The sequence below is a fragment of the Manis pentadactyla genome, chromosome 7, assembly GCF_030020395.1.
Source record: "Manis pentadactyla isolate mManPen7 chromosome 7, mManPen7.hap1, whole genome shotgun sequence".
Taxonomy (NCBI): Eukaryota; Metazoa; Chordata; class Mammalia; order Pholidota; family Manidae; genus Manis; species Manis pentadactyla.
Window position 1 is genome coordinate 47,786,230 of NC_080025.1, and position 25,724 is coordinate 47,811,953.

General features: G+C 39.9%; 1 protein-coding gene and 1 non-coding gene across 2 annotated transcripts; both read left to right on the forward strand.

Annotated features, from left to right (window-relative positions):
• SUN3 (Sad1 and UNC84 domain containing 3) lies at nucleotides 1-25,126 on the forward strand. Its single transcript, XM_036918998.2, has 10 exons — nucleotides 1-140; nucleotides 2,935-2,996; nucleotides 8,273-8,376; nucleotides 11,263-11,303; nucleotides 12,350-12,521; nucleotides 13,494-13,578; nucleotides 20,552-20,667; nucleotides 21,672-21,839; nucleotides 23,971-24,063; nucleotides 24,930-25,126. The coding sequence occupies exons 1-10, from the start codon at nucleotides 19-21 to the stop codon at nucleotides 25,047-25,049; spliced, it is 1,083 nt and encodes a 360-aa protein (XP_036774893.2). The 5' UTR covers nucleotides 1-18; the 3' UTR covers nucleotides 25,050-25,126.
• Nucleotides 9,276-9,382, forward strand: LOC118929132 (U6 spliceosomal RNA). Its single transcript, XR_005031485.2, has one exon. It is a non-coding gene; the product is annotated as a U6 spliceosomal RNA (small nuclear RNA).
• Nucleotides 25,127-25,724: the final 598 nt, after the last annotated feature.

Here is a 25,724-nt window from a genome sequence, read left to right on the forward strand (position 1 = left end):
GTTATCTTGTGGGGGAAAATGAGCAGAAGGCCAAGGTCCAGAACGGGCAGCAGGTGCTTTACAAGTCAACCCGAAGAAGCCAGCAGTAGTGAGAATACTAACGTGACGCTCTCAGAGCACGAAAATCCTCTTTCCCGCGGGTACGTAACTCTGCAGAATGAGCTCCATATGACTTTACGTTGTACATGGCATATGTCGTTCATGCTCCATTTACTTGGAAAATAATCCAAGGAAAATTTTTCTCCTGTTTAGAGAAAATCATTTCCAGTCATGTCCTCTGAAGGTTTCTCTTGATCACAGTACATTCTGTGTCATGCGTCTTCTTTCTATGTCAGGGGTACTTCAATGAATTACAGCAGGCTGGGGACAAGGATTAGGAAAGAGAAGCCATCCTTTCAAAAGGGTGAGCTCTGCACAGCAGCAGCCGCGAGACTACTCTGTTCACTTACAACCTGACGGATGATCTTTTCCACCCGGCTCATCCAGGCCCTGTGGTTTGCAGCGCTTAGCACTCTGGTTTAGGACTCGAGACACAGAGCGGCCTTTATCCAACCTTGGGTGAGACAGGACTACATGGTCTGTCAGTGGGCACTCAGGTTATCCTAATAACTGTTCTCTCCAAACAAAGTCTATGTGGAATTGCCTTCGAGGAGGAAGCAGGGAAGTCCTGCCCGCTTGGGTGGGCGAACCCACCCCCCACCCACCCTTGCCCCGTTTGCACTGCCTCCTGGGATAACAACTAGAAAGTAACCAATTAAGCACCTGATGGTAACAGTGAGTTGCTTGCACATAAACAAAGCTGTCAGTAAAAATTTTTTAAAAAGAGTGCTGCCAGGTTATTGGGCCAGAAGACAGCGTTTAGAAATCAATGCACAAAAGCCAAGCATGCTCCTTGCAAATGCAGAATCTCACAGGCTGGGTGAAGGCATAGAAGGGGCTTTGAAAAACAGTCTGCCAGCCAGGATTTCACCAAAAAACCTTTATTAATCTCTGGTGAATGTGGAAATGTGACAATTTTCATTTAATTCAGTCTGGGCTCTTCTGGGTTGTAACTGACTTTGAATAACTCTCTTTAGACAGGGACCCTCCCCACCCGCTGCCAGTGATCAATAAATAACATTTAAAGAGGGTGGTAGTTTAAGATGCACTTCCCTGGAGGAAAAAGTGTTGAGAAACCCTACTTTGCTGCTTTAGCACAATCTCAACCCCCCACCCCCAACCCCTATGGCCAAAAAGCAGGATTGCTTTGTGTAGGGAGATAAGCTGCTCAAAGATCCTGTAACAGGGGAACAGCCTGGGTGGGAGGCTGGAAGGGGGGTGTGGGGGTGCTCCTTCTAAGTCTCTAGAGGCTCCCTGTGGCATTTGAGGGGACTGCACAGCTGTAGGGCTACAGGTCCCACCCCCAACAAGTCAGCTCAGGAAACCTCACTGAGCGAGTGAATCTGTACTTCGTTTGGTCAACTAGCTGGAAAAAATTAATAGAGCCAATGTGTTTCTGTGTTTCCTGTCACCTGCACATAAAGGAAGAGCAAAATGTCAGGCCATGCACATGTCTAAATGCTAAATGAAGGAGCTTCCAGACTAAAGGTCCCTTGGTTAGCCATTCTTCATAGACTTGGAGCAGGGATCCAAGCCTTTAGTGGATGGAGACTAGTTCAGAACCACTGCGTCAAAAACCGAAGCCCAAATTGCTGAAGTGCAGTGCAGGATCCCCCTTCCTGAACTGGGGCCCAGAGCTTTGCTACATCTTTTCACTGACTGTAACTAGTGAAGGACCCACCTTTATCTGGGTGTTCATGTTTCAAGTAGAAATTTTTAGTTTGCCAGCCTAGAACACTTTGTCAAAACTCCTGGCCTTCTTGTCTCAGCTTGATCAGCCTATTTTAGGCTTTCTTTTTCTTTTTTTTTCTTTTTTCTCCCTTAGAGAGTTGGGTATGAAAAGATTATAACTGTAACCACTTTGTAAAACTGGCATAACCTACTGAGGCTGTGTGTGCACATATTGTGTGACCCAGCAAGCCCCTCTGGTACCACACTTCAATGACGCACACACAAGTGGTCATCAAAGACAAGAAGGTCTGTAGCAGCCTGGTTTGTAAGGCTATTGATAGCTGCGTTGTGTATCACAGCCCAGAGTCCATGAGCTTTAGGATGGATGCCCCGAGTGCACCCACAGAGAGAAGGACGAGACACACCACACAGATATCAGAGTGCAGTGACTCACAGGCACACTGAGCAAAGCAGCCACGCCCACAATTCAAGACCAGGCAGGCCTATCCCATGAGGTCTGAGGTCAGGACAGAGGTGACCTATGGGAGTAGCAAGTGCAGCGGCTGAGGGGACCCCGAAAGGGCTGCTAATAAGCCACAGCTGCTCTTTCTCCTGTTCTGGCTGAGGTCTCACAGAGGGGCTCATTTGAAGGTCCATAATGCTGTGCATTATGACTTGTGCCCTTTTCTGTATATAGGGTTATTGCAACCAAAAGTAGGGAAAGGGCTGTGATTACTTTAAAAACCTTCATTAGATACTTAATTGATATAGTTCTTTTTTTTCACAGTTCTTTACCTTAATACCTAATTTCTGCAAAATCAGACTCTAAGTTTTCTCTTTCTTTTTAGCTTACTCTACACCCAGATGGCAAGGATAACCTCCTTGTGTTCTTCTTTATAAGCATCTGTAGACTTATAAACAGGCACATCGATGAACCAGGCATATAACAAATAGCAAAGCAGCACCATGTGTCATGGCAAGGGATAGGAGTCCATATACAAAAAACGATTTTCTCCCAATTACAAAGACAATGATTAGGAATTAATTCACAGACTCAGCCTAGAATGAGCACATTTGTTGACTTGATTGTAGTGGCTAAAGTTCACATTAAAGGTCAATGGTGATGAGTGGTTAAATTCTTTTTTTTGTTGTTGTTCTTTTTAGGTTAACTCGATCATGGAAGATGATCCTTCCCACAGTGTTTATATCGACTTTTTTCCTTACAGGTAAGTCTTAAGTCATGATCCCTAAAGCCATGTGACAGGATGTTTTGTTTGGTGAAAGAGTTTGCAATGAAATGGCTCAGATTTGTAAATAAATATCCCAGAGAGCACTACGAGGGACCACATATTCTTGAAGCATTCTTTCTTTTGTCGCTTATTTCTAACTATAAAAATAAAATAGCCTTCTCCATTGGAAATTTAGAAAGTGCCTTCTTCTCTAAGAATCCTGATTTAAAGTCTCAGAAGTTGTTTTGAAGCTAAAAATCCTTATGACCTTCTTTATTGCAAACACCTTGCAAGCTGACCTTTTCTGAATCTGGGTTGGCTCAGCTTGGGTGATGCTGACAACCAGACTCTTACTCATCACTGGATTCTTGAAGAAATGGATGAACTTGCAGTTTACAGATCTCTAACTGCCATCACAATCCCCAGTACGCTGGAAAACTGCTCCTTAATATATGGGCAATGCAAAGCCTAGAATGTCCATTAAAATCAAGGTTTTGACCCAGTTATTGTCATGAAATACTATTTTATAGCATGGCAGTATTCTGAGCACTATTTTCTTATGTTGCATGTGGATACCTGGACCGCAGGTTCTCCTAACCCTGTACCTGCCCCTGCATTACTGGAGGGCTGCTCTTCCTTCCACTGGCTGCATCATAGTAGGCCTGGCCTGCCCAACCCGCCTCAGCAGACCTCCACATTAAACTCTGAATATACCGCTTTCTACTGAGAACTGCACACTGCCGGGCTGTCTTGTCTTCATCTCTGCTGACCTTGGGCCATTACCCTTAGCTGGTCACCTCCACCTTGCTGCTGCTAGCCCCTGTCTCATGACCTCTCTGTGGATGAAATTGTCCCAGGGCATACCCCTGACCCGTGTGCATGGATTTAAGTCTGCTCTTCTTAGTCCCACCTGCTGCCTGCATACCCAGGCTGTCGGGAGCACAGGAACTAGCCTGTGAGCCACAGAACTCTGTGTTCAGGATTTTCCTCACACTGGAAACTGTACCCATATTCCTTTGACTTCTTTTGGGATCGAAATATCTGTATCTTCATGGTGGATGCAAACCATCTCTTTGAGCTTCCCCACTGTCAGCTTGCCAACTTACCCACAAATGTGCCACATCCATTTGAGGCACTGCTGATGGGCAGGAATTAAATTGGACTCAGCCTTTTTTTTAAAAACTGAGGTGAAATCCACATAATATACAATTAACCATTTTAAAGTGAACCATTTGGTGTGTTTACAATGTCATAAAACTATCCTACCACTTCTAATTGCTAAACATTTTCATCTCCCCAAAAGGAAGTCCACTGCCCATAATACAGTTGCTCCCCATTCCCTTCCCCCACCCCCTGGGCACCACCAATCTGCTTTCTGTCTCTGGATTTACATGTTCTGAATATGTCATATAAACAGAATCATAGAACACATGACCCTTTTTGTCTGGCTTCTTTCACTAATGTTTTTGAGGTTCATCCATGTTGTAGGTATATATGCTTCATTCCTTTTTGTGGCTAATATTCCAGTGTATGGCTAGATCACAATATGTTTATACATTCAACTGTCAATGGGCATCAACGGTTTCCACCTGTTGGCTGTTGTGAATAGCACTGTTATGAACACGTGCACATGTGCTGGTTTGAATTCCTATTTTTAAATCTTTGGGGGTCTATACCTACTAGTAAATTGCAAGGGAGGAACAGCCAAACTTTTCCACAGCAGCTGCACCATTTCACATCCCCACCAGTGGTGTATGACAGTCCTGGTTTCTCCACATCTTCACCAGCATTTGTTATTCTCCATTGTTTGGATTGTAGCCTTCCTGGAAGATAAGAAGTAGTGTCTCACTGTGGTTTTGATTTGCATTTCCCTGAAGACTGATGATGTTGAACACCTCTTTATGTGTTTGTTTACCATTCACGTATCTTCTTGGGCAAAATGTCTATTCAAGTCCTTTGCCTGTTTTTTGATTGGGTTCTTTGTCTTTTTCTTGTTGCAAAGTACCCTTTATAGGTTCTGGATAATAGATCTTTCTCAAATATATGATTTACAAATATTTTCTTTCATTTGGTAGGTTTCCTTTCACTTTTTAAAATACAGTCCTTTGATGCACAAAAGTTATAATTTTGATGGTGTCATATCTAAGATGCATGGCTAAATTTTAGGTCATGAAGATTTACTTGTATTTTTTTCTGAGAGTTTTATTATTTTCACTTTTATATTTAGATCATTGATCCATTTTAAGTTAATTTTGGTATATAGTGTGAGGTAGGGATCTAACTTCATTTTTTAGCAAATGGATATCCAGTCGTCTCAGTATCAATTGTTGAAATGACCATATTTTCCCTACTGAATGGTCTTGGCACCCTTGCCAAAAAATCAATTAGCCATAGGGGTATGGGTTTATTTTTGAATTTGCAGTTTGATCCCATTGGTCTATATGTCTGTCTTCATGCCAGTGCCACATTGTCGAGATTCTGATGAGGATTGCTTTGAATCTATAGATAGTTTCAAATCATATTACCACCTTAACAACTGTAAGTGTTCCAATTCATGAACATGGGTTGTCTTTCCATTTATTTAGATCTTCCTTAATTTCTTTCATCAGTGTTTTATAGTTTTCCATTTTGGTTGTAAAGTGAGTCTCTTGTAAGTGACAAATAGCTGGATCATATTTTTTAATCCATTCTTCCACTCTAACTCTTGATTGGAGAGTTTAACCATTTGCATGTAATCACTGATAAGGAAGGACTTACCTCACCCGTTTTCCTATTATTTTTTCTCTGTGTATTATCCTTTTTTCCCCCTCATTTCATCCATTACTACCTTTTGTGTTTAATTGATTTTTTGTAGGGTTCTAGTAGTTTTGATTATCTTTTCATTTCATTTTGTTCATGTTTTAGATATTTTCTTAATGGTTACCATGGAGATTACAACTAACACTCTAAATTCATGAAAATATAACTTGAATTGATACTAGCTTCAACAGCATGTAAATACTCTGCTCCTCTATGGCTCCGTCCCTTCCTCCCATTTTTATGTTATTGTTGCAAAAATCCACATCTTTATGCACTGTGTATCCATTAATATAGGTTTATAATTATTTTTGTGCATTTATCTTTTTAATCATGTAGGAAATTAAAAATATATAAATACTAAATAAAAATACAGTAATAGTGGATTATTTACTTATGTAGTTACTTTTAATAGAGATAATGATTTCTTCATATGACATTTACTCTCTAGTGACTTTTTACTTCAGCCTGAAGAACTCCCTGTAGCATTTCTTGTAGGGAAAGTATCTTCACAATAATTCGTTTGGATTTTGTTTATCTGGGAATGTCTTGACTTCCTCATTTGGGAGGAAAGTTTTGCTGGATATAGATTTCTTGCTTGGCAGGGATTTTTGCCCTTTCAGCATATATTAAATATGTTATCCTACTGCTTTCTGGCTTCTATGGTTTCTGATGAGAAATATGATGATAATCTTGTTGAGGATTCCTTGTACATGTCAAGTAGAATTTCTCTTGTTGCTTTCAGTATTCTATCTTTGGCTTTTAACTGATGATAGTGTGTCTTGGAATAAGTCTGAGTTTATCCTCATTAGAGTTTGTTGAGTTTCTTGGACATGTAGATTTATGCTTTTCATCAAATGGGAAGTTTTCAGCTATTATTTCTTCAGATATTTTTTTCTGCCCTTTTTTCTCCTTTCTCTGGGAACCCCAAAATGTGTATGTTGGTATATTTGATGGTGTCCTATATAGGTCTTTCAGGCTGTTTGCCTTTTTAAATTCTTTTTTCTTTCTGCTTGTCCTCCTCAGACCCAGTTTCAACTGTCCTATCCTTGAGTTCGTTGAGTCTTTCTTCTGCCTGTTCAAATTTGCTGTCAAGTCCTGCTAGTGAATTTTCCATTTCAGTTATTGTACTTTCCAGCTCCAGAATTTATATTTGATTCCTTTAATAACTTTTCTCTTGATATTCTTATTTTATTCATGTATCATTCCCTTGGTTTCCTTTAATTATTTGTCTATGGTTTCATTTAATTTTTGAGTATATTCAAAACAGTCATGTAAAGTTTTTGTCTAGTCCTTGGGGATGGTTGGGCTTCCTTGGGGATGGTTTCAGTCAAATCTTCTTTCCTTTAATGGTCTGTACTTTCCTCTTTCTTTCTTGCCTTGTTATTTTGTGTCAGAAACTGGGTATTTCAATATTATAATATGGTAATTCTGGAAATCAGATTTTCCCCTTTCCCAGGGATTGTTTTTTGGGAGCTGCAGTCATTTTTTTAGTGATGATCAATGTTCTGATAACTCAGTGGTCCACCAGTGACCTGACAGACATTTCCTGGAGTTAATGAGAAAGAGAGAGAATGAGAACTCCTCTCCCAGTCCTCACTGCTCAGCTCTAAGCTGGGGCACTCTTTCCAGGCTAAGCTGGGACACCCACAACTCTGCTCTATCATCACCTCCTACTAGCTCAGGAACCCCAGATGCACTCAAGGTGCAAACCTGTCCTTTCTAGGGTCTTTACAAGCATGCCACCGGTCCTGGGAATGCACATTACATTCCATTTTCCCTTCCAAGTCCTACTCCCACAGGACACTTCATCCCTTACCTTCCCCTTCTCATGCCTTTGAGTCTGTCTGCCACTTGCCCCATTCACTGTGCTTTCTCAGGGGGCATAGCTGGTTTACGTATTTAAATATTTCATATACATTACGGCTTCCTAGAAAACCATTCTTGTCCAAGGGAGTGGGATAAACAAAGGTCAGCCTCTGCACCAGCCAGTCAGGGGACACTGGCAAGTCAAAATACCCAGTCATAGTAGCTTAAGTACAGGGTCTGCATTAGCCCCTTTGTACCAGCTATGCTGTGCTAGGAATGTAGGCTGCAATCCCCACAGCCACTGCCACCATGCTGGGAATGGAAGATGGTAGATAGGCGAGCAAAAACCCCACAGTGTCTTTTAGCAAAAATAATTTGCTCTTTTTTCAGTCCCCAGGTTGCTATAAATTTGGGATTAGGTTTCATAATTCAAAAACAATTGATTCCATTAGTCATTGCCAGCTTATGGTTATTTCAATGGAGGACTAATTTTTTGAGCCCCCCTCCAACCCCATGCTGCCATTTTCCATATTGTCACCCAAGGATCTGACACTCTATTTAAGAGTGTATATATCCTCCATGCTGAGAGAACTTCCTACTAACACATGTAAATGTCTTAAGTGTTTCCAGATAAATTCTTTAATCAGAATTGGTGTTTTCTTTAACAGGACTTCTAAATCACCTGTGGCTTAAAGAAACAGAATTTCCTCAGAAATCCAGACAATTTTATGCTGCAATTGCAGAATATGGTTCAAGGCTCTGTAATTATCAGGTGATGTTTTGTTAAATCATTCTGTATGTTGTCTTTTAAAATTTAATATGCTACATGGCAAGTTCAACTTGTAATATGTTATCTTTGTTTTGCATGTGAATATCTAATAGACATAATGTAGGGAACTAGGACCTGACTTCATGCCCTTTTACCTCAGAATTCCTGTTTGCCTTAAATTTCCCTATAAAATCCTGCTTCTAGCTCACCCAGCAGCTGCTGAATTCCCATGTATCTTGTTAAGTGGAGTTTCTCAAGTGCGTGATGGTGCCCCAGTCTTCCCCAGTGGAGAACAGGGTGATGATGTACCAGGACAACTGTGAGCCCATTGAATACATATTTCACTTTATCCTCAAAATGATCCTTTAGTAAGAGTACTACTCAATCCATTTATAGATTAGGAAGCTGGAGCAGACCAATTAAGGAAATTAGTGTGTGTCCCTAAGGCAGCATGGATGTAAATCCTGTAGCCGAAATTCAAACCCAGACTTTGCTGAGATGGTCCAGTTTGAACAATCTGCTGCTCAGATTTACAGTTACACACTGTACAGTGTCAGCAACCATTATAATCACTGTCACAGTGAGGAGCTTAAGACAAGTGATCACAAAATACTTGCTCTAAACATATAAGTGGTTTCTGTCTAAAACCCTATATAAAGCAGAAAGCTTAATTACTTACCCAGGAGTACAGTCTGCAACTATTACACCTTGGATTCTTCTGGAAGCTGTATGTCTTAATAGTGGATATCTTGTGGGAGTTTTGTCAAGGGGAAAAAAAAAATTATGGCCACATAGGCATTGTCAACACTCACATGGAATCTGTCCCAGCACATATCACTGGAACCATGTTCTAAAGCATAAAACCTTGGGTCACAGTCAACATTACTTGAACAAACAAAACAGTGCTCACTTCGGCAGTACAGTATAATAAAATTAGAATGACGCAGAGAAGATCAGCATGGCTCTGAAGCAGGGTGACATGCAAATTCTTGAACTATTCCATATTTTCAAGAGTAAAATAGATCAAAACAACAACAAACAAACAAACTCTGCCCCTGCCACTTTTTGCCTTTCACTGGACTCCACTTCTCGGAAAGCTGCCAACTCCCCACCTGCTCAGTGGCCAGCAGATGTAAACAGGTTCTCCCTTCCGGATGTCGTCAGGGTAGAGTCGTAGATGTTTCATCAGGAGTTTTGTTGGAGATGGTGACATCTTGGATATACGGTGCAGCCTGACTGAATGCTAGGAACATGCTAAAGCATATTCCGGAGGCTTTGTTGGCCCTGCATAGCCTGCAGGGAGGGACCTCCTGGAAGGGTCTTAGGAAAACTTACACTTGGTTACTGAGAGTGTGGCAGAAGGGATCAGGAGCTGTACCCAAAGCGGCTGCTCCCACACCTGTAACGTTTGTTTTCTAACACTGTGGATGCTGTGAATTTGGGTCCTCCCCACTTCTACCCCTCACCCCACCCTATTTGGACACTGCGATGCTCAGAAACAAATTGTGTGGCCCACAGCTAATAGCTTCTTGGAATTTAAGGCATGTATATATGCCAGCCCCATTCTTCACATGTGATCTTAAGGTTCCAATCCAATCACCCATATTTTTCAGGTGTTTTGTCCTCTGTCTTCTTATACTACATATACATATTCCTTTAGCGGAAGCCACCTGACATCCTTTTGGGAATAAGGCAGAATAAAACATTTTTTTAAATCTTGAAATTTTTAGTTTTTGAGGAATTCTCAAATTCATTTATCAGCAAAATAGCAAAGGAGTATTTTCCATATGTTCTTTTAAGGCTAGAGCAGAAAAAAGAAACAGGTTGAAAATTCTACCCCTACCAATAAGGAACTTATTCAGACAGAAACTGAAAAACTATAAAATTCCCCCTGTCACACATCACACAAGGGGCGGGGAGATGTCCCTCTGTGCGTCACACGGCTTTTGGCAGAGTGAACTGATGGGAAGTCAGTCTTTGAAACAGAAAGGCAGGCTTATCCGCAGAGAAGGATGGAGTGTTATTTCCTGGAGAACATATTGTCGTCACCATGGTGGGCAGACCTTCACAAAAGGGTGACGCCCCGAAAGCTGCCTCCACGGCCAAGTCACCAGAACCTATGGGTGTGAACCTGATCTGGAAAATGAGTCCTTTCAGACACAACTAGGGATCTGGAGATGGGATCTGGATTTCCCAATGGCTCTTAACCCAAAGGCGAATGTCCTTATCAGGGATGCCCAGGGGAAGAGGCTGTGGAGACAGGCAGAGACTGGGTCCATGCAACCCCCGCCAAGGAAGGCCAGGCACCCTGGGAGCTGGAAGCAGCCAGAAGCAGAATCTGACACTGCTGAGCCCTGCTGACACTGGGATTCAACGTCTGGCCCCCAGGACAGGGGGAAGCACATTCCCACTGCCAGCGGCAGGGTTTGCAATTGCTCATGGGAAAGCTGGAGGCCAGCAGCACTGGCAGGGCTGGCGGGATGGGACAGGGCAGCTGGGGGGAAGCAGGGGCTGTAGCCTGGGGCCCACATCCCCTATCCCCTGTCCCCAAGCAGTCACTTCACTGATGCCTCCACCCAGGCCTGTGCATCCCCTAAGAGCATCTTTATCCCCCTGGTCATCCTGGGCCCCACCCACTCAGACAGCTGGTGGTCCTGCACAGACACCTGGTCAGTGAGGTGGAACACTTCTGAGGTCAACAGGTCCCTGGTGCCCTCACTGTCCACAGGGCCGCCAAGGCCTCAGCAGGACCCCCACTGTGGAATGCGTGTCCCCCACCTCCCCCATGCATGTGGATCAGGTGGAAGTGTGATTTCTTTCCCCTTTACAAAGAAGAAAAAACACCACCTGAACAGGCAGGACTCAGAACAGTTTGTCTTCCTTTTGCAGGCCAGGCTTCGTACACCAAAAGAGCAACTGGAACTTTTAAAGTGAGTGGGATCTTCTGGCACGGGGAGTGTGTGACTCCAGACACTGCATGGGTTTTTGACATTATAAAGCCAAAATCATTCCCACTTCTGTGGATCATTCTTTAAGGAAACATACACTGGGAGGTGCTTTCAGTATTATTTATGATCTTGAAAAAAAGAAGACAACCTAGAGGAGAAAAACAGACGAATGGTTAAATACATTAAATGATAACATGTAGTGGAGAATTACAAAGCCATTACAGTAATTTTAAAATATATTTCATGGTTTGGGAAGTGCAGCGGAACACAAAACTGTAAGAATGATTTCTATTCTGTTACCAACTTTTCTGCATGGAACAAAAGCTGTCACAAATACACTAAAAGTAACTGTTTATTTCTTCAAAATTTCTGTATTTTCCAAACTGTGAACATGTGTTGTTTTATGAATTGGGAAAAATTGCTAGATAAGTGGTGATTACATTTTTCAGCATAAAGAACTACCTATTGGATTGACATTTTCTTATTCTCTCCACCAGTTCTCTCAAACTGTAAGAGTAGCAGAACCTATTCTTTGGAAATAACATCATCTACCCTCATGCCCTAAAATAGTGAAAGGCAGCTGGCTTGGCAGGATCGCCTAGCCACCCCTTGCCTGAGACTTCTCCATGGAACCTCAGGGCTCACCTTAAAATCCACTGCTCCATGCCACCCTGGAAATGCAGTGTGTTCCCAACCCACACACTGCGAGGTTCCCCAGCCTCGGGTCCAGATGGAGAGCCTGCAGACTAGGGCTGTGCAAGGCTGCTTGAGCCCTACTTGCCAGGGCAGAGCACCCCCAGGCAGTAGGACTACCTCAGGATGGCTTCCCCTGAAGGTCTGTTTTTCTTAGGAAATGCCAGGCAGTGTTTTAGAAAAGTACGTGTCCCCCGAGCACCCCCCACTCAAGACTTCAATTCTCCTACAACATAAAGTACCTCATTCTTCACTGTGCTGCTCCCCAAACCCAACACCAGCTGAAAACAGGCAACTCACCCCTCTTCCCTTCTCACTGGGGTCTCCATTTACAGGAAGGAAAGCCAGACCTTGAAAAACCACTTCCATGAAATTTCAATTTTGATTGAGCAAATGGATGTTCTGAAGGCCTTACTTAGAGATATGCAAGACGGTCTGCACACTTATAACTGGAATGCTGACGGAGACCCCACCGAGGTCCAGGATCACATGGAGGTCAATGATGAGGTAAGGTGGGTTTGGGAGGGTGGCAGGGGGCGTGGTTAGCATTGGCTTCTGATGTCACATTCCAGTGAAGAAATCCAGGGCCAACAGATATGGGCTTGTGACCCTTTTAAAATTCTGCCCTGCCATTAGCTGACTGTCTCTAAAGCTTGCCCCTGGAAACCCACATTTCATAATAGCTGTGTCACAGAGAAGGCTGTGTATTGCAGTGTGACTTACTTCCCACCAAAATAAATAAATGGTTGTTTTATTTTATTTTAAAAACAAAAGATTGTTCAGAAATGAGTCTCTGGATGTCTGTACACAGATACTTAACTGGAAAAATATTTTTACTCACAGACCTAAAGCCAGTGCATTTGGTCTAACGAGCACCACGTTAGGCAGCAATGGGACAAAGGCCACGGAGCTTGGCTTTGCCCCTCTCTGTCTCTATGGCAGCAGTTGTGTCTTCTAGGACACTTGCTTTTTTAGAATCAGAATGTCCTTAAGGACCCTGTACTAATTCAAAGGATGAAATATTTCTGACATAAGCAATCACAGACTCTCTGTAAACTAACATGATTCCCGAATACCTACAAAGTGTTCAGGTCTCTCTCACTCAGCACAGACACTAATGAAGGAGGGGACCCAGCAAGTCACACACACAACCTCATTTGCCACCCTCACTGCAGAGCATGATGGGACTGCCATTAGGGCTGCAGAGGGTCCTTGGCTCCAACCTTGTTCTGGGACTTTGGGGGAGAGATGATCACAGTTTAGATACCACAGTGCATGAGAAGCTCTGATCCTAGTGAGCAGGGAGGGTGATGTTAGGAATCCATGGGCCCTGCCTGGCTCTGCATGTGGCTGGGCAAATGTTCACTGTTATTATTTTCAGATTAGGGAATTTAGGTCCAAATTAACAAAGTGAATTGTTGAAACACAAGCAGTTGGTAGAGATTGTTAACAGAAAAACACTTTTTAAACTTTGTACAGGAAATCTCAAACTTGGTAAATTACATACTTAAAAAGTTACGACAAGACCAAGTCCAGATGGCTGATTATGCCCTTAAGTCAGCAGGTGAGTAAAGAAGTGACAAGGCCATTGTGAAAATGTAACGCCATGAAAGTGTCACTGTTCTCTGTGTTCCTTTATTAGAAAAACAAACTTATCTATCTGGTAACTTAGTAAGGAAAAATGAACAAATCTAGACATTAAAGGAGAGGATAGAAATGGTTGCAGTTGCTGGCTTTGTGGGTGCAAATCTCAGAGGGAGCAAAAACCTCAACAGTATACTTTGAAAACAAATCTTCACCAGCATGCATCAAAAAGAACCACAAAGAAAGTTGGGATGCAGCAAAATGGCTTAAGCATCATAAATATTGTGACATTTTGTATTTTTTATACTAAAATGCTAATGACTAGTCTAAGTGCATTATGAGTGATGAAATGATAGTGATTGATGGCTATATTTAATGTTCCAATATCATCTAATTAAAATTAATTCTTAAGTGCTTAGACTGTGAATCATTAAGTTTAATATTCTCTATAAGACTCTGCCTGTGAGCGTCTATGAGCTATCCATGTTCACTGAGCAATATGTAAAGAGAGGAGGCAGGAAGGGTGACAGAAGAGGGAGGAAATATAAAGGACACACAGTAACACTAAGTTTTATCAGTTAACAAAGCCAAATTTATCCTGGGCAAATAAACTGAATCCTGCAGGAAATGAGCACTTGGACCAGAATGATTATCCATTGCATTGTGTGTGTGTGTGTGTTGAGAAAGAAAGAGTAAGAGAACAGATTTGCCTAGATCTAAATTCCCTGAAGCATGGGGAGGGAAAGCATTGAGATAAGACATGGGGAGGTAAGCCATAGATATTTGTGGAAGTTGCATGTGCACTTACAGTGAAGGTGTTTTCTGGCATTGTTTGGTAGAATATTCTATAAATGTCAATTAGATTTAGCTTTTGAAGTGTCGTCAGATCTTCTGTATTCTGATATATTTCCTATTTTCTTTTTTTTATTAATAAGAGAGAAGAGTATTAAAGGCTCCAATTAAAATTGTGGATTTGTGTATCTATTTTGATGTAACCATGTTTAGGATTATTATGTCTTTTTGGTGAATTTCTCCTTTTATCATTATATAATGATAATATGAAAGTGTAATATAATAATAATATTCTATGTCCTGAAGTCTACTCAGTCAGTTATTAATGCAGCCACTCACTTTGTAAATGATTATTGCTTGCATGGTACATCTTTTCCCATTCTTTTACTTTTAACCTATCTGTGTCATTTCAAAAACATTTCTTATAGACACCAACATGTTTAATGACATGGTTGGAGGTAAGTCTACCATTTTATGACCTTCTTTTTGTCTCCTTTGGTTTTCTTCATCTGCTACCCCTATCTGCATTCTGTTACATTAATTGATTTTTGAATTCATTTTTAACTTACCCATGGGCTTTTGAATGTCTCTTTGTATTTTTTTTCAGTGGTTGCTCTGGTAATTACAATAAATATACCTTTGAGTTAATAGTTCACAATTTCACATAAAATATCAAATCCTTACAACCATAGAGTTCCCTTTAACTTCCCCACTGACCTTTCCTTTGGAGTTGTCATGCAGTATGTCTGCGTGTATTAAAACCCTATCAAATAATGTTATAATTTTTCCTTTCAACAATCATAGCTATTTTAAAGACTTGCCAAAGAAAATGATCTCATATTTATTCAGATGTTTATCTTAATTGTTGCTTTTTATTTATTCCTGAACTTCTAAGTTTCCTTTTGGTGTCATTTCCTTAAGCGAGAAGAACTTCCTTGAGCAGCTCTGTTGACAAAGAATTCTCTTGGTTTTTCCTTCATCAGAGAATGACTTCATTTCTCCTCCATTCTTAAAGCATATTTCACTGGATCCAGAACTCTGCATTGGCATTTCCTTTCCTTCAGCACTCAGCAACGTAGTTCCCTTATTTTCTGGTGTCCTTGGCTCTACAAGGGCTCCCACCTATTTCATGGGCAGATGTTTCAACCTCAGTTCAGTTTTCAGAGTCTTTGCTACAGGCTTGTCCTGCCCAAGTGCCACTCAGTGCTCAGTCTTAGCCTTGAGCCATGGCTTAGCTCTGTCAAATTCCCACAGCCTTTGCTACGCTGCTTTGGACTTGTCCCCAGGAGTGAGCAGCCGAGAGCTAAGTCCGGAATGGCCACATGCATGTATGAGATCAGGCATCTTCCCTCCAGTCTGTCTTCTCATGCTTTCTTCTACATTCTCTGGCCTTTATTTTATTCTGGTTCTTTCTAGAAAGGTAGACTTTCCTTCACAATTTTATCTGCCTACCCCACTGTCATTACTTTGCAGCTCTGTAACTGCAGCCTGCCTCAACCTAAGCTGTGAGAGAAAAAAACCAATAAACTCACCCCCCCACAGGTCACTTTTCCAAGTGGATGGTTCCCCTCTGTGATCTGCTGCTATTGTTCACTTTTCATCATACTCAGGTGGTTGTTTTTATATTTTATCCAGATCTTGCAGTTGTATATAATCAGTGCATGAGAGGAGCTGGCATGGGCTTTTCCATCCTGGCCCAGCCAGAAGCTGCTATTGTGTCTCATGCTAAAACTGAACTGAGAAACCATATCACTTCCTGCTTCCTTGTTTTACATGGGCTATCCTTGCACCTACATTTATCATCATGGGTTTTTCAAAATGGAAGTTGTAAATACGTTCAGTAGAAAAGAAGGAAGGAGGCATGAAAAGAGTGTACCAGGATACCAAGACTTAAAAAACCATATTTTGGGCTATAGGCAAAAATAAATTTAATATAATTGAAACCATATTGAGTGTTCTGTCTGGCTATAATGGAAATATAACCTAGAAATCAATAGTCAGAAGGTATCTAGAAAATCCTCAAATATTTGGAAATTAGAGAGTACATTTCTAAATTACCCAGGGAACAAAGAGGAAGTTACAACATAAATTAGAAAATATTTTAAATTAAATGAAAATGAAAATATAAAATATCAAAACTTATGGTATGCAGTTAAAGCAGCACTTTGAGCAAAATTTATAGCAACAAATATTTATATTAGAAAATAAGAAAGGTCTCAAACCAATTATGTAATTTTTCATGTAAGGCAGTAGGACTTAAAGCAAGGAAGAAAAATAAATAATAAAAAACAGAAATTAATAAAATTTAGAGAAAAACAATGAAACAAAAAATCCATTTTTTGAAGAAGAATTGATAAAACTTTAGCCTGACCAACCAATGAGGGGAATATAAGGAAAAGACACAAATTACCAACATGAGGAATGAGAGGACATCATTACAAACACTATAGGACTAAAAAGATAATAAATGCATATGAAAAACAACTTCATGCCCCCAAATTTGACAATTTAGAAGAAATTGACTAATTTCTCAAAAGACACAAACTATCAAAGTTCACTCAAGAAGTAGATAACCCATGTTTATTAACACATTGAAACTTATAGTTAGAAACCTTCTAAAAAAGGAATCTTTCAAGCTCAGATGGCTTCACTGGTGATCGCTACCAAACACTTAAGAAAGAAATAATATTAGGACACAAACATAAAGTAGAAGAGGGAGAACTTTCCATTTATTTTATGAGGCCATAATAACCCAAATACTTAAACTAGATAAAGACATTATAAGAAAAGAAATACATAGGCCAAGATACCTCATGAACAGAGGACTTTGATTCATCTATTTCGAAGCTCTTTTAGATACAATCACATTTAGGATTATTATTTTTATTTGTGAGTTACCCTTTTTACCATTACATAATGTCCTTCAACAAAATATTAGCAAATCACACATACTTAATACATAACAATGATAATACACGATGACAAAATGGAGTTCATCCCGGAAAGAAAAGGCTGGTTTATCATTTGAAAATAAATCAATGTTATCTACTGTATCAACAGACTAAAGAAAATTGTATGACCATCAAATTAGATGCATTAAAATCAATGAACAAAATTCAATATCTATTTATGATACAAACTCTGAGCAATCTGAAAAGGAGAATTTCCTCAACCTAATAAAGGACACCTGTAAAATTCTCCCAGCTAACACCACACTTTCTGGTAAAAGAGAAAACACAAGACTAGAAACAAGGTAAATTTGTCAGCTCTCATCATTCCTAGTCAGCATTGTAAAATAAGTCCTAGCCAGTAAGATAAGTCAATAAATAGTCAGAAGGAAAAAGAAGCACATAAGTTGGAAAGGAAGAAATAAAAATGTCTCTATTCACAGACAACATGATTATTTACCTAGAAAATCACAAAAAAGTCTCCTAGAACTAACATGAGGTTAACAAGTTCAATTGTAAATATATCTTTTAGATAATAGTAATAAAAAATAGAAAAAGAACATTTAAAAAGAGTAGTATTCATAATAGCAGTAAAAAACATGAAATACTTAGGTATAAATCTAACAAAATATGCACAGGATTTACATGCTAAAATTTAAAAAGCACTAGTGAAAGAAATAAAAGATTTAAATAAGTAGACAAATATACCATGTTCATGGATTTGAAGGGTCAATATTGTTAAAATAGTAATTCTCCCTAACTAGTTTACTGAGTCAATCCTAGCAGGATTGTTTATGGAAATCTACAAGCTGTTTCTAAAAATTATATGGAAGGCAGAGGAACTAGAATAGCCAAGGAAGTTTTGTAAAGGAAGAACAAAGTTGAAAGACTCACACTTCCTAATTCTTAGGCTTATTATAAAACTACACTAGTTAAGAGAGTGTGGTACTCATGAAATCAGTGAAACAGAAGAGTAAGTCCAAAAATAGATTCACACATATATGGTGGATTGTGTTTTGACAAAGGAGAAAAGGCAACTCATTGTTATGGAGGAGCTGGCCATTTATATGTAAAAATAAATGTTGACTCATCACTCACACCTTACAAAAATTAACTCAAAATGGATCATAGATCTAAATGTAAAGTTTAAAGCTCTGAAATGTCTAGAAGAAAAAAATTAGAGAAAATCTTTGTGATTGATTTGGGGAAAGCTTTCTTAGATAGATACATGACCCATAAAAGAAAAAGAAAGTATAATTTTGACTTCATCAAAACTAAAAACTTCTGCTGTGAAAGAGGTAAGAGCAGGAAAAATCACAGGCTGTGAGAGAGTATTTGCAAACCGCATAGTTGACAAAGGACTTGTATCTAGAATTTATTAACACTCTAATCTTCAATAATAAAACAGCCAACCCAATAAAAAATAGACAGAAGATTTGAAAGTCATTTCATTGAGGAAGATACATGAATGTCAAAAAAGCATATGAGAAAATGCCCAACATTATTATTCATTAATGAAATATAGATTTAAACCAGAGAGATACACCACTATATACCTATCAGAACAGCAAACAAACAAACAAACAAAAAAAGTGCTGGCAACAGTGGAAAACACCAGTGACTCTCACAGCTACTGTGAAAAGGTAATATAATGCAGCCATTTTGAAAAACTCTGACAATTTCATACGAAGTGAACTACAATGCTTATATTATGTCCAGTAATCCCACCTCTAGACATTTACCTAAGAGAAATGTACACTTATGTTCAGAACAAAACTTGTACATGAATGTCTATAACAACTTAATTCATAATCATCAAAGGTGGAAATATTTCAAATGCCTGCCAGCAGATGAATGAGTAAGTTGTTGATGTATCAAAAAGGACAGAAAGGAGTGAGTAGGGGCACTCATTACCACACACAGGAATCCCAAATTCATTGCTTGTACTAATGAATGAAACTGTATTCAAAAAGCTCTACACAGAGACAGTGAGATGGAAAGTGAAGGATCAGCAAATCTACAGCTACAGCAAGCACAGGAGTGGTGGCCCCAGGGCTGGGGTGGAAGGGGAGATCAGAAGCGGGTGACTGCTAAGTGCTGTAGGGTTTGGGGAGGCTGATTGAAGATGTTTTAATATTGATTGTAGTCTTGGTTGCACAACTCTGTGAATACACTAAAAACCACTGAATTGTACACTTTAAATGGGTGAATTGTATAATATGTGTATCATACCTCAAAGCTGATTAAAAAGTTTTAAACTAATTAGATGTGAATAAATATGAATTATTCAAAAAACCTTACCATACCACAATTAAAAGTTTTTCTTGAATAGGTGGGGGTCAGAGGGCAGTCCTCCCATTCCCACGTGAAAATACAGTTCCTGTCCAATCACAGAATAGAAACAGTGTCAACATTCAAACACAAGACACCCCAGGATGGCCAGGTAGAATAAGGGATGCCCAGTGAAAACTGAAATCGAGACAACCAGCAAATAGTTTTTTTCACATAAATATCTCCCAAATATTGCATGGGACACCCTAGTACTAAAAAATTTCTCATTGTTTATCTGAAACTCAAACTTCAATTGGGAGTCTTGTATTTTTACTTGCTAAATCTGACCACCCTCGGCACACGCTCACTACCTCAAATTCTGCCATCCTCGAAAAAGTACTGGTAATCAGATATTCAGTCAGGCCCATTAATGTGTACTGCCTTAGCCTGATGAAATTTGAGGAAACTATTTGTGTTTTGTTTATTTCTTATGTCTAAAATACGTTCTGCTTCTAAATGAAGTAACCTGAAGGAATAATATTTGGTGAATATATTTTATATTTCCTGGATTAAAATTAAAGCTCTATCTGTGGAATTGCTGTTATTAATATAACTTGTTAGTACATTTATGACATTGTTGGATTTTCTCCTTTTTCATTTTTGAGAGAATAGGGCTGACATAGAAATCTCATCATCACATGAGCTGTTAAAATATCGGGGTCCATATGTCCCTTTAGGTAGTAAACACAATCCACATAATATTCCCATGTCTAATCAATTGCCCCAGAATTCAATTTTTATTTTAAGATCAGTTTCAAAAGTTTTGTGAAACCATACAGAGCAAGGCCTGCCTTTCTCAAAGTGACAAAATATTAAAATCTGAATAATGACGTGCTTTGAGTTGCAGCACATCAAAGCAGAGGAATTGTTTTATAATTCTAGGAGCCTCCATCATTGAAGCCGGAACCTCAGAAAGTTACAAAAATAATAAAGCAAAGCTGTATTGGCATTGGATGGGCTTCCTAAACTATGAGATGCCTCCAGACATCATTCTTCAGGTAAAAGCTAGATGAACAGTAACCCATTTATATTTTAGGATTTTGTTCCTATTATTTATCATGAAAACTTTAATGTCTAAAATGGAAGCAACTGTGGACTTGTCACAGAACCTGAAACCTTCTCCTTGCTTATTTACAGTCATCAAACTACTTGGGTTATTTCTTATGATATGAGCTATGGTTAATTACTTAACTATTAATTATTATTTTAAGATCAGTAAATGAGATTATTTACTTCTCAAATAGCACATACATATTCCATATCTTTTCTCAAAGCTGATTGTGTGACCTCCCTTTTTCATTGAAAATGTCACTTTGTTGAAGGTGCATGTTCCCTATGTGCCTGTATGTGCTATTCAGGCCAACACATTCTTATATAGGTCAATTGTAATAGGAAATCTCCAAATAACATTTCAACTAACATTTCAGTTCAACTCAAAAGGCGGTAGATGTCAAAGGTAGAGCTCTTCTCTGCTGCAATCTACACGCACCTCAAGTTAGTTTCCAGTTTAGAAATACCTTCAGGGTCAAACCTATAGATCTTATTCCAGAATATAGTATTGATCTAGAAAATGATAGACATCATTTTTCTTCCTCGCCACCAGTGCCATCACCACCTCCACTACCACCATCACCTACACCATCCCTCCCACCTTCACCGTCACCACCAGCACCATCAATCTTCACAACTAGTGCCATCTATGCGCCATCACCACTTATACCATCTAACCGCCTTCTAGCCACTTGTAGTCTAGTTACAGCAATGCAAGAAATGCTTGTATACTAAAGGGCTCTGAGTGACATAAGCACAAAGTGCTCTGGCAGAACAGCCAAACCTTTTGGGTGTCTTGGAGGTTTTCTTGTTTGAGATGATTGATAGGCTGCAACGCCTTCATGTGACAGGCATAAGTGAGATCTGTGGTCAGTAGTGATTAGCTGCGCATTATCGCAGGGGTGGATTTACCTAACCAGATAGAGAGATTAACTCGGTGTTTTCTTTCTAGCCGGATGTCCACCCTGGAAAGTGCTGGGCCTTTCCAGGTGCCCAGGGTCATGTGCTGATCAAGCTTGCCAGGAAGATCACACCAAATGCAGTTACCATGGAGCACATCTCAGAGAAGGTGTCTCCCTCAAGAAACATCTCCAGTGCGCCCAAGGAGTTTTCTGTCTATGTGAGAAGCTCTAAATCCTTGTTCAGAGTGGGTTATGATAAAAGGTAGTTGGCTAGGCATTAGGAGCTGGGGTCTCATCTGAACTCTGCAGCTAGCCTTTTGTATCCCTGTGAGAAAGTCACTTATTTCCCAGACCACTGCTTTGTCCCCTGCAAAGTGAGGGGCTTGGACCAGATGATTTCTATTACTTAATTTTAGTTTTTTACTTCTATCAAGGTCATCCATGTACAATTTAAAAACCAACATGTCCACACATTTATAATGAAGCATGGTTTCTCCTTGTACCACTGCTCCCACCCCCGTGTTTTATTCCCAGGAGCTTCCACTTGGCAACAGTTTTAGCTGCTTATTTGGGTACACATTTTTATAAATATTTTTTATATTTTCACTTTTTCGTAGTTTAAACCTTTACTGTTATTTCTTGATTTTTCGGTTTTGATTATTATTTACTAACTTCCTCTGATGGAAAATGAAGACTATCCCTCTTCTCTGGCTCTTCCATCTTCCCAAAATGTTTATGTCTTTCTTATTAAAAAAACAGGTTTATTGAAATATAATTCACACATCGGCAATCTGCTCATTTAAAGTGTACATTTCAGTGGCTTTTAGTATATTCACAGAGTGGTGTATCCAGCACCACCATCAATCTGAGAATACTTTCATTATGCCCAAAGAAATCCTGTGTCCCTTAGCTGTCTCCAGCACCCCCAGCCCCACCCCCAGTTCCTGGCAACCACTAATATAATCTGTCTCTGTAGAGTTGTTTCTTTAGCCATTTCATAGGATCACATAGTATGTGGTCTTTTGTGAATGCATTCTTTCACTCAGTATCATGTTTTCAAGGCTCATCCGTGTGCCAAAACTTAATTTAAAATAAATTGCTGACTAATATTTCATTGTATGGATAGACAACAGTTTTTTCCCCCATTAATCAGTTGATGGGCATTTGAGTTGTTTCTACTTTTTTTTCCATGTATAACTTTCTTTCAATTGAGGTACATACAATAAAATGCACAAATCTTAGTGCACAGCTTGATGAATATTTTCACTTTGGACTATCATGAATAATGCTGCTATAAACATTTGCATATAAGCTTTCTTGTGGACATATTGGTCTTCATTTCTCTTGGATCCAAATGTAGGAGAGGAATTGCTGGGTCAATGGTAAACCTGCCTTTCATGCCCAAACACTGCTAGGTAGCATATTCTACTTTTTTAGCTTCAATCAGTATTCAGTGCTTTCATATAACTCTGTGAACAATACCCACCTCAGCCAAGCCATAGAGTTATAGTTGAGGACTACTTTTTGTGTAAAATTCTTTATATTCTCAAGGATAACAGCCTCATTTTAATTTAATTTGCTTAGTGTTCTATGTTCCTATCAGGAAAACATTCCAACCTCTTCTTAAGAAGTTCAAACACTCCCCCAATGTGTTCATTCATATCAGATAATTTATAAATTTCTTTCCTATGCTGTAAAGACATCTCTGTGGACTCCTGTGCCCCTCTGCACCAGTCTGCCTGGCTGCTGGCTGGACCTGATGCTCAGCTGTCATCAGGGGCTTTCGTTTCCTATCTGGAGGATTCCACCTACCATCTAACCTATTATTTAATAGATCTTTTCTCTATTATTTTCTTTCTTTGTTTTTTGTTCCACCATCTTTTATTGAGTCTAAATTTCTTCGTGCATGGATGCAGTGTCTTCTCTTACGCCTCTGGAAGCTATTCGTGGACACTAATTAATTACACTTTGTCTTCTGCTGCCTCCTGGCTTCATTCCTATGCATTGACAATGGCGCTGTCTTTCTCATGAGGGGCTTTTCCTTGTGTCTGAAAGTGCTTGTCTTTCACATTTAACAGCTAAACAGTAAAAAGCTGGCTGGAAGCTTTGCATATATGGTGGTCTGTCCATGGTGAGCCCTGTGATCAGCCTGACTCTTTCCTCACAAGCCCTTGGGTTAAACACCTTTTGGGTGCATAGGGCAGTTCTGGCACGTAGCACAGCACCTGCGCCTGGTAGACACCTGAAGATATCTATTGAATTGTTACTACTTGAACAAATACTGTCTCCATTGATTTAAACTGAGCGTCCATTCATGACGGCCACCATGTCTGTTGCTTTCTTTAATAGGGCATCTTGAAACAATGTGAAGGAGAGGAAGTGTTCCTAGGTCAGTTTGTATATGACGAAACAGGAACCACCGTTCAAACATTTGAGCTCCAGGTAAGGAGAGTCCTGGGAAAAGACAGGTTTGTTGGTGAGCTTGACACAAAGTGGTGTTGAGGGTGATAACGACAAAAGTCGGAGTGAAGGAAGGCTTACCCAAACGTCAGTTCTCAGCTCCAAGCACTTGTGTGGATTTTATGATGCAAAAGACAAGCAAACTCCAAAGTAGTTTCTAATCCAAATCTTCCTCATTTGCTATCACTTTTTTTAAAAAGTACTGTTTCTTTTGGAAAGGGGGACAATTTCTTTTGGAAATAGGGACAGTGGTGCCATATGAGATGATTGGAGGCAGAGAGGAACTCAGAGCAAGAGAGAAATATTTAATGTCAGAGACTATAAGTAAACCTACTCTTATAAACAACTCTCACATAAATAACTGTTATCATATAAAGCCCCTGAAAGTCATTAAGATATATGAAACATATTTGTATTATTTCTCATTAGCCACAGGAAGTAATGGAGACTACAGGAGGCATCCCATACCATCGAAAAACAAATGTTTTATGATACTCTTCTTGGCCAATGCTGAGAAAATCTAACCTGAAAACAATATATAAGTTAGAAATGAATGTAGCTGTAATTTCATATTTGATTATAAAACCATATTTCTCTGTCCCTCCCACCCTGGGTTGGCCAATTAGGAGCATGGTGGGGTGTGACAGGATGGTGGCAGTGAGAAGTTCTTGGGGCTCTAGGTTACCACATTATCTTCCCCAGTGTTTGAAATACCTATGCTAGGAAGGAAAAAATTAATTTAATTTTTCATTATATCAACATTCCTTGGGATTCTTTGAGGTGGATTTCTTTATAGGGCATTAATTTTATCTTTTCTTTTTCTTTGCTTTTTTTCTTTCTATTTTTAGCATGAAGTTTCTGAAACCTTATTATGTGTAAAACTTAAGGTCCTCAGCAACTGGGGACATCCAGAGTACACTTGTTTGTACCGGTTCCGGGTCCATGGCACCCCAGGAAACCACACCTAGGAGAGCTGGTGCTGAAGGCCGTGCCCACACATCCAGAATATTCAAGTATTCTTATCTTTAGATTTGAGGCAGCCATAAGAATTGAAAATCAGAAGTGGGAGAGAAACTTCAAAGTGGCTCCTACTTGCAGTAAAAGGTGAATGAATTTTATTAGTAAAAAATATGAAAGCAAATTCAATCTCTTTGGAATACATATTTAGAAGATAGTATTGTTCTGTTGCTGGGCAGCTGCATGTGGGGAGGCCTCTCCCTGCTCACTAGGTGAAACTTCCTCCTGGACTGGGGACGGTTCTTGACTCTGATCAGGAAAGAATTCTCAAACAGTTCAGACAAGTGTAGGTGAGAAAGGAATTCATTGAAACAAGAGTAGCAGCGAATGTCAGCAGGTGTGCAGGCAGCAGAGAGCAAGGAAGAACAGGGGGAGGAAAGGGACATTCAATCAATTGCTGCTCAGCACGGGGCAAATACTTTGCCAACTCTTAAAGCCAGGGTCACCTGGTGTCCAGTGTCAACTTGAATTCTGCATTGTGTGGAAACTAAGCCCCTACCACCCCAGGATTTGGGGGAGCCTCAGAGCACTGCATGGAGTGAGATTATGTTCTGAGAACTTCCCAAAGGCAAAGAAAGGAGATTTGGGGCAAGCTACTAAAGAGCATGATCATACAGCTGCTGTCC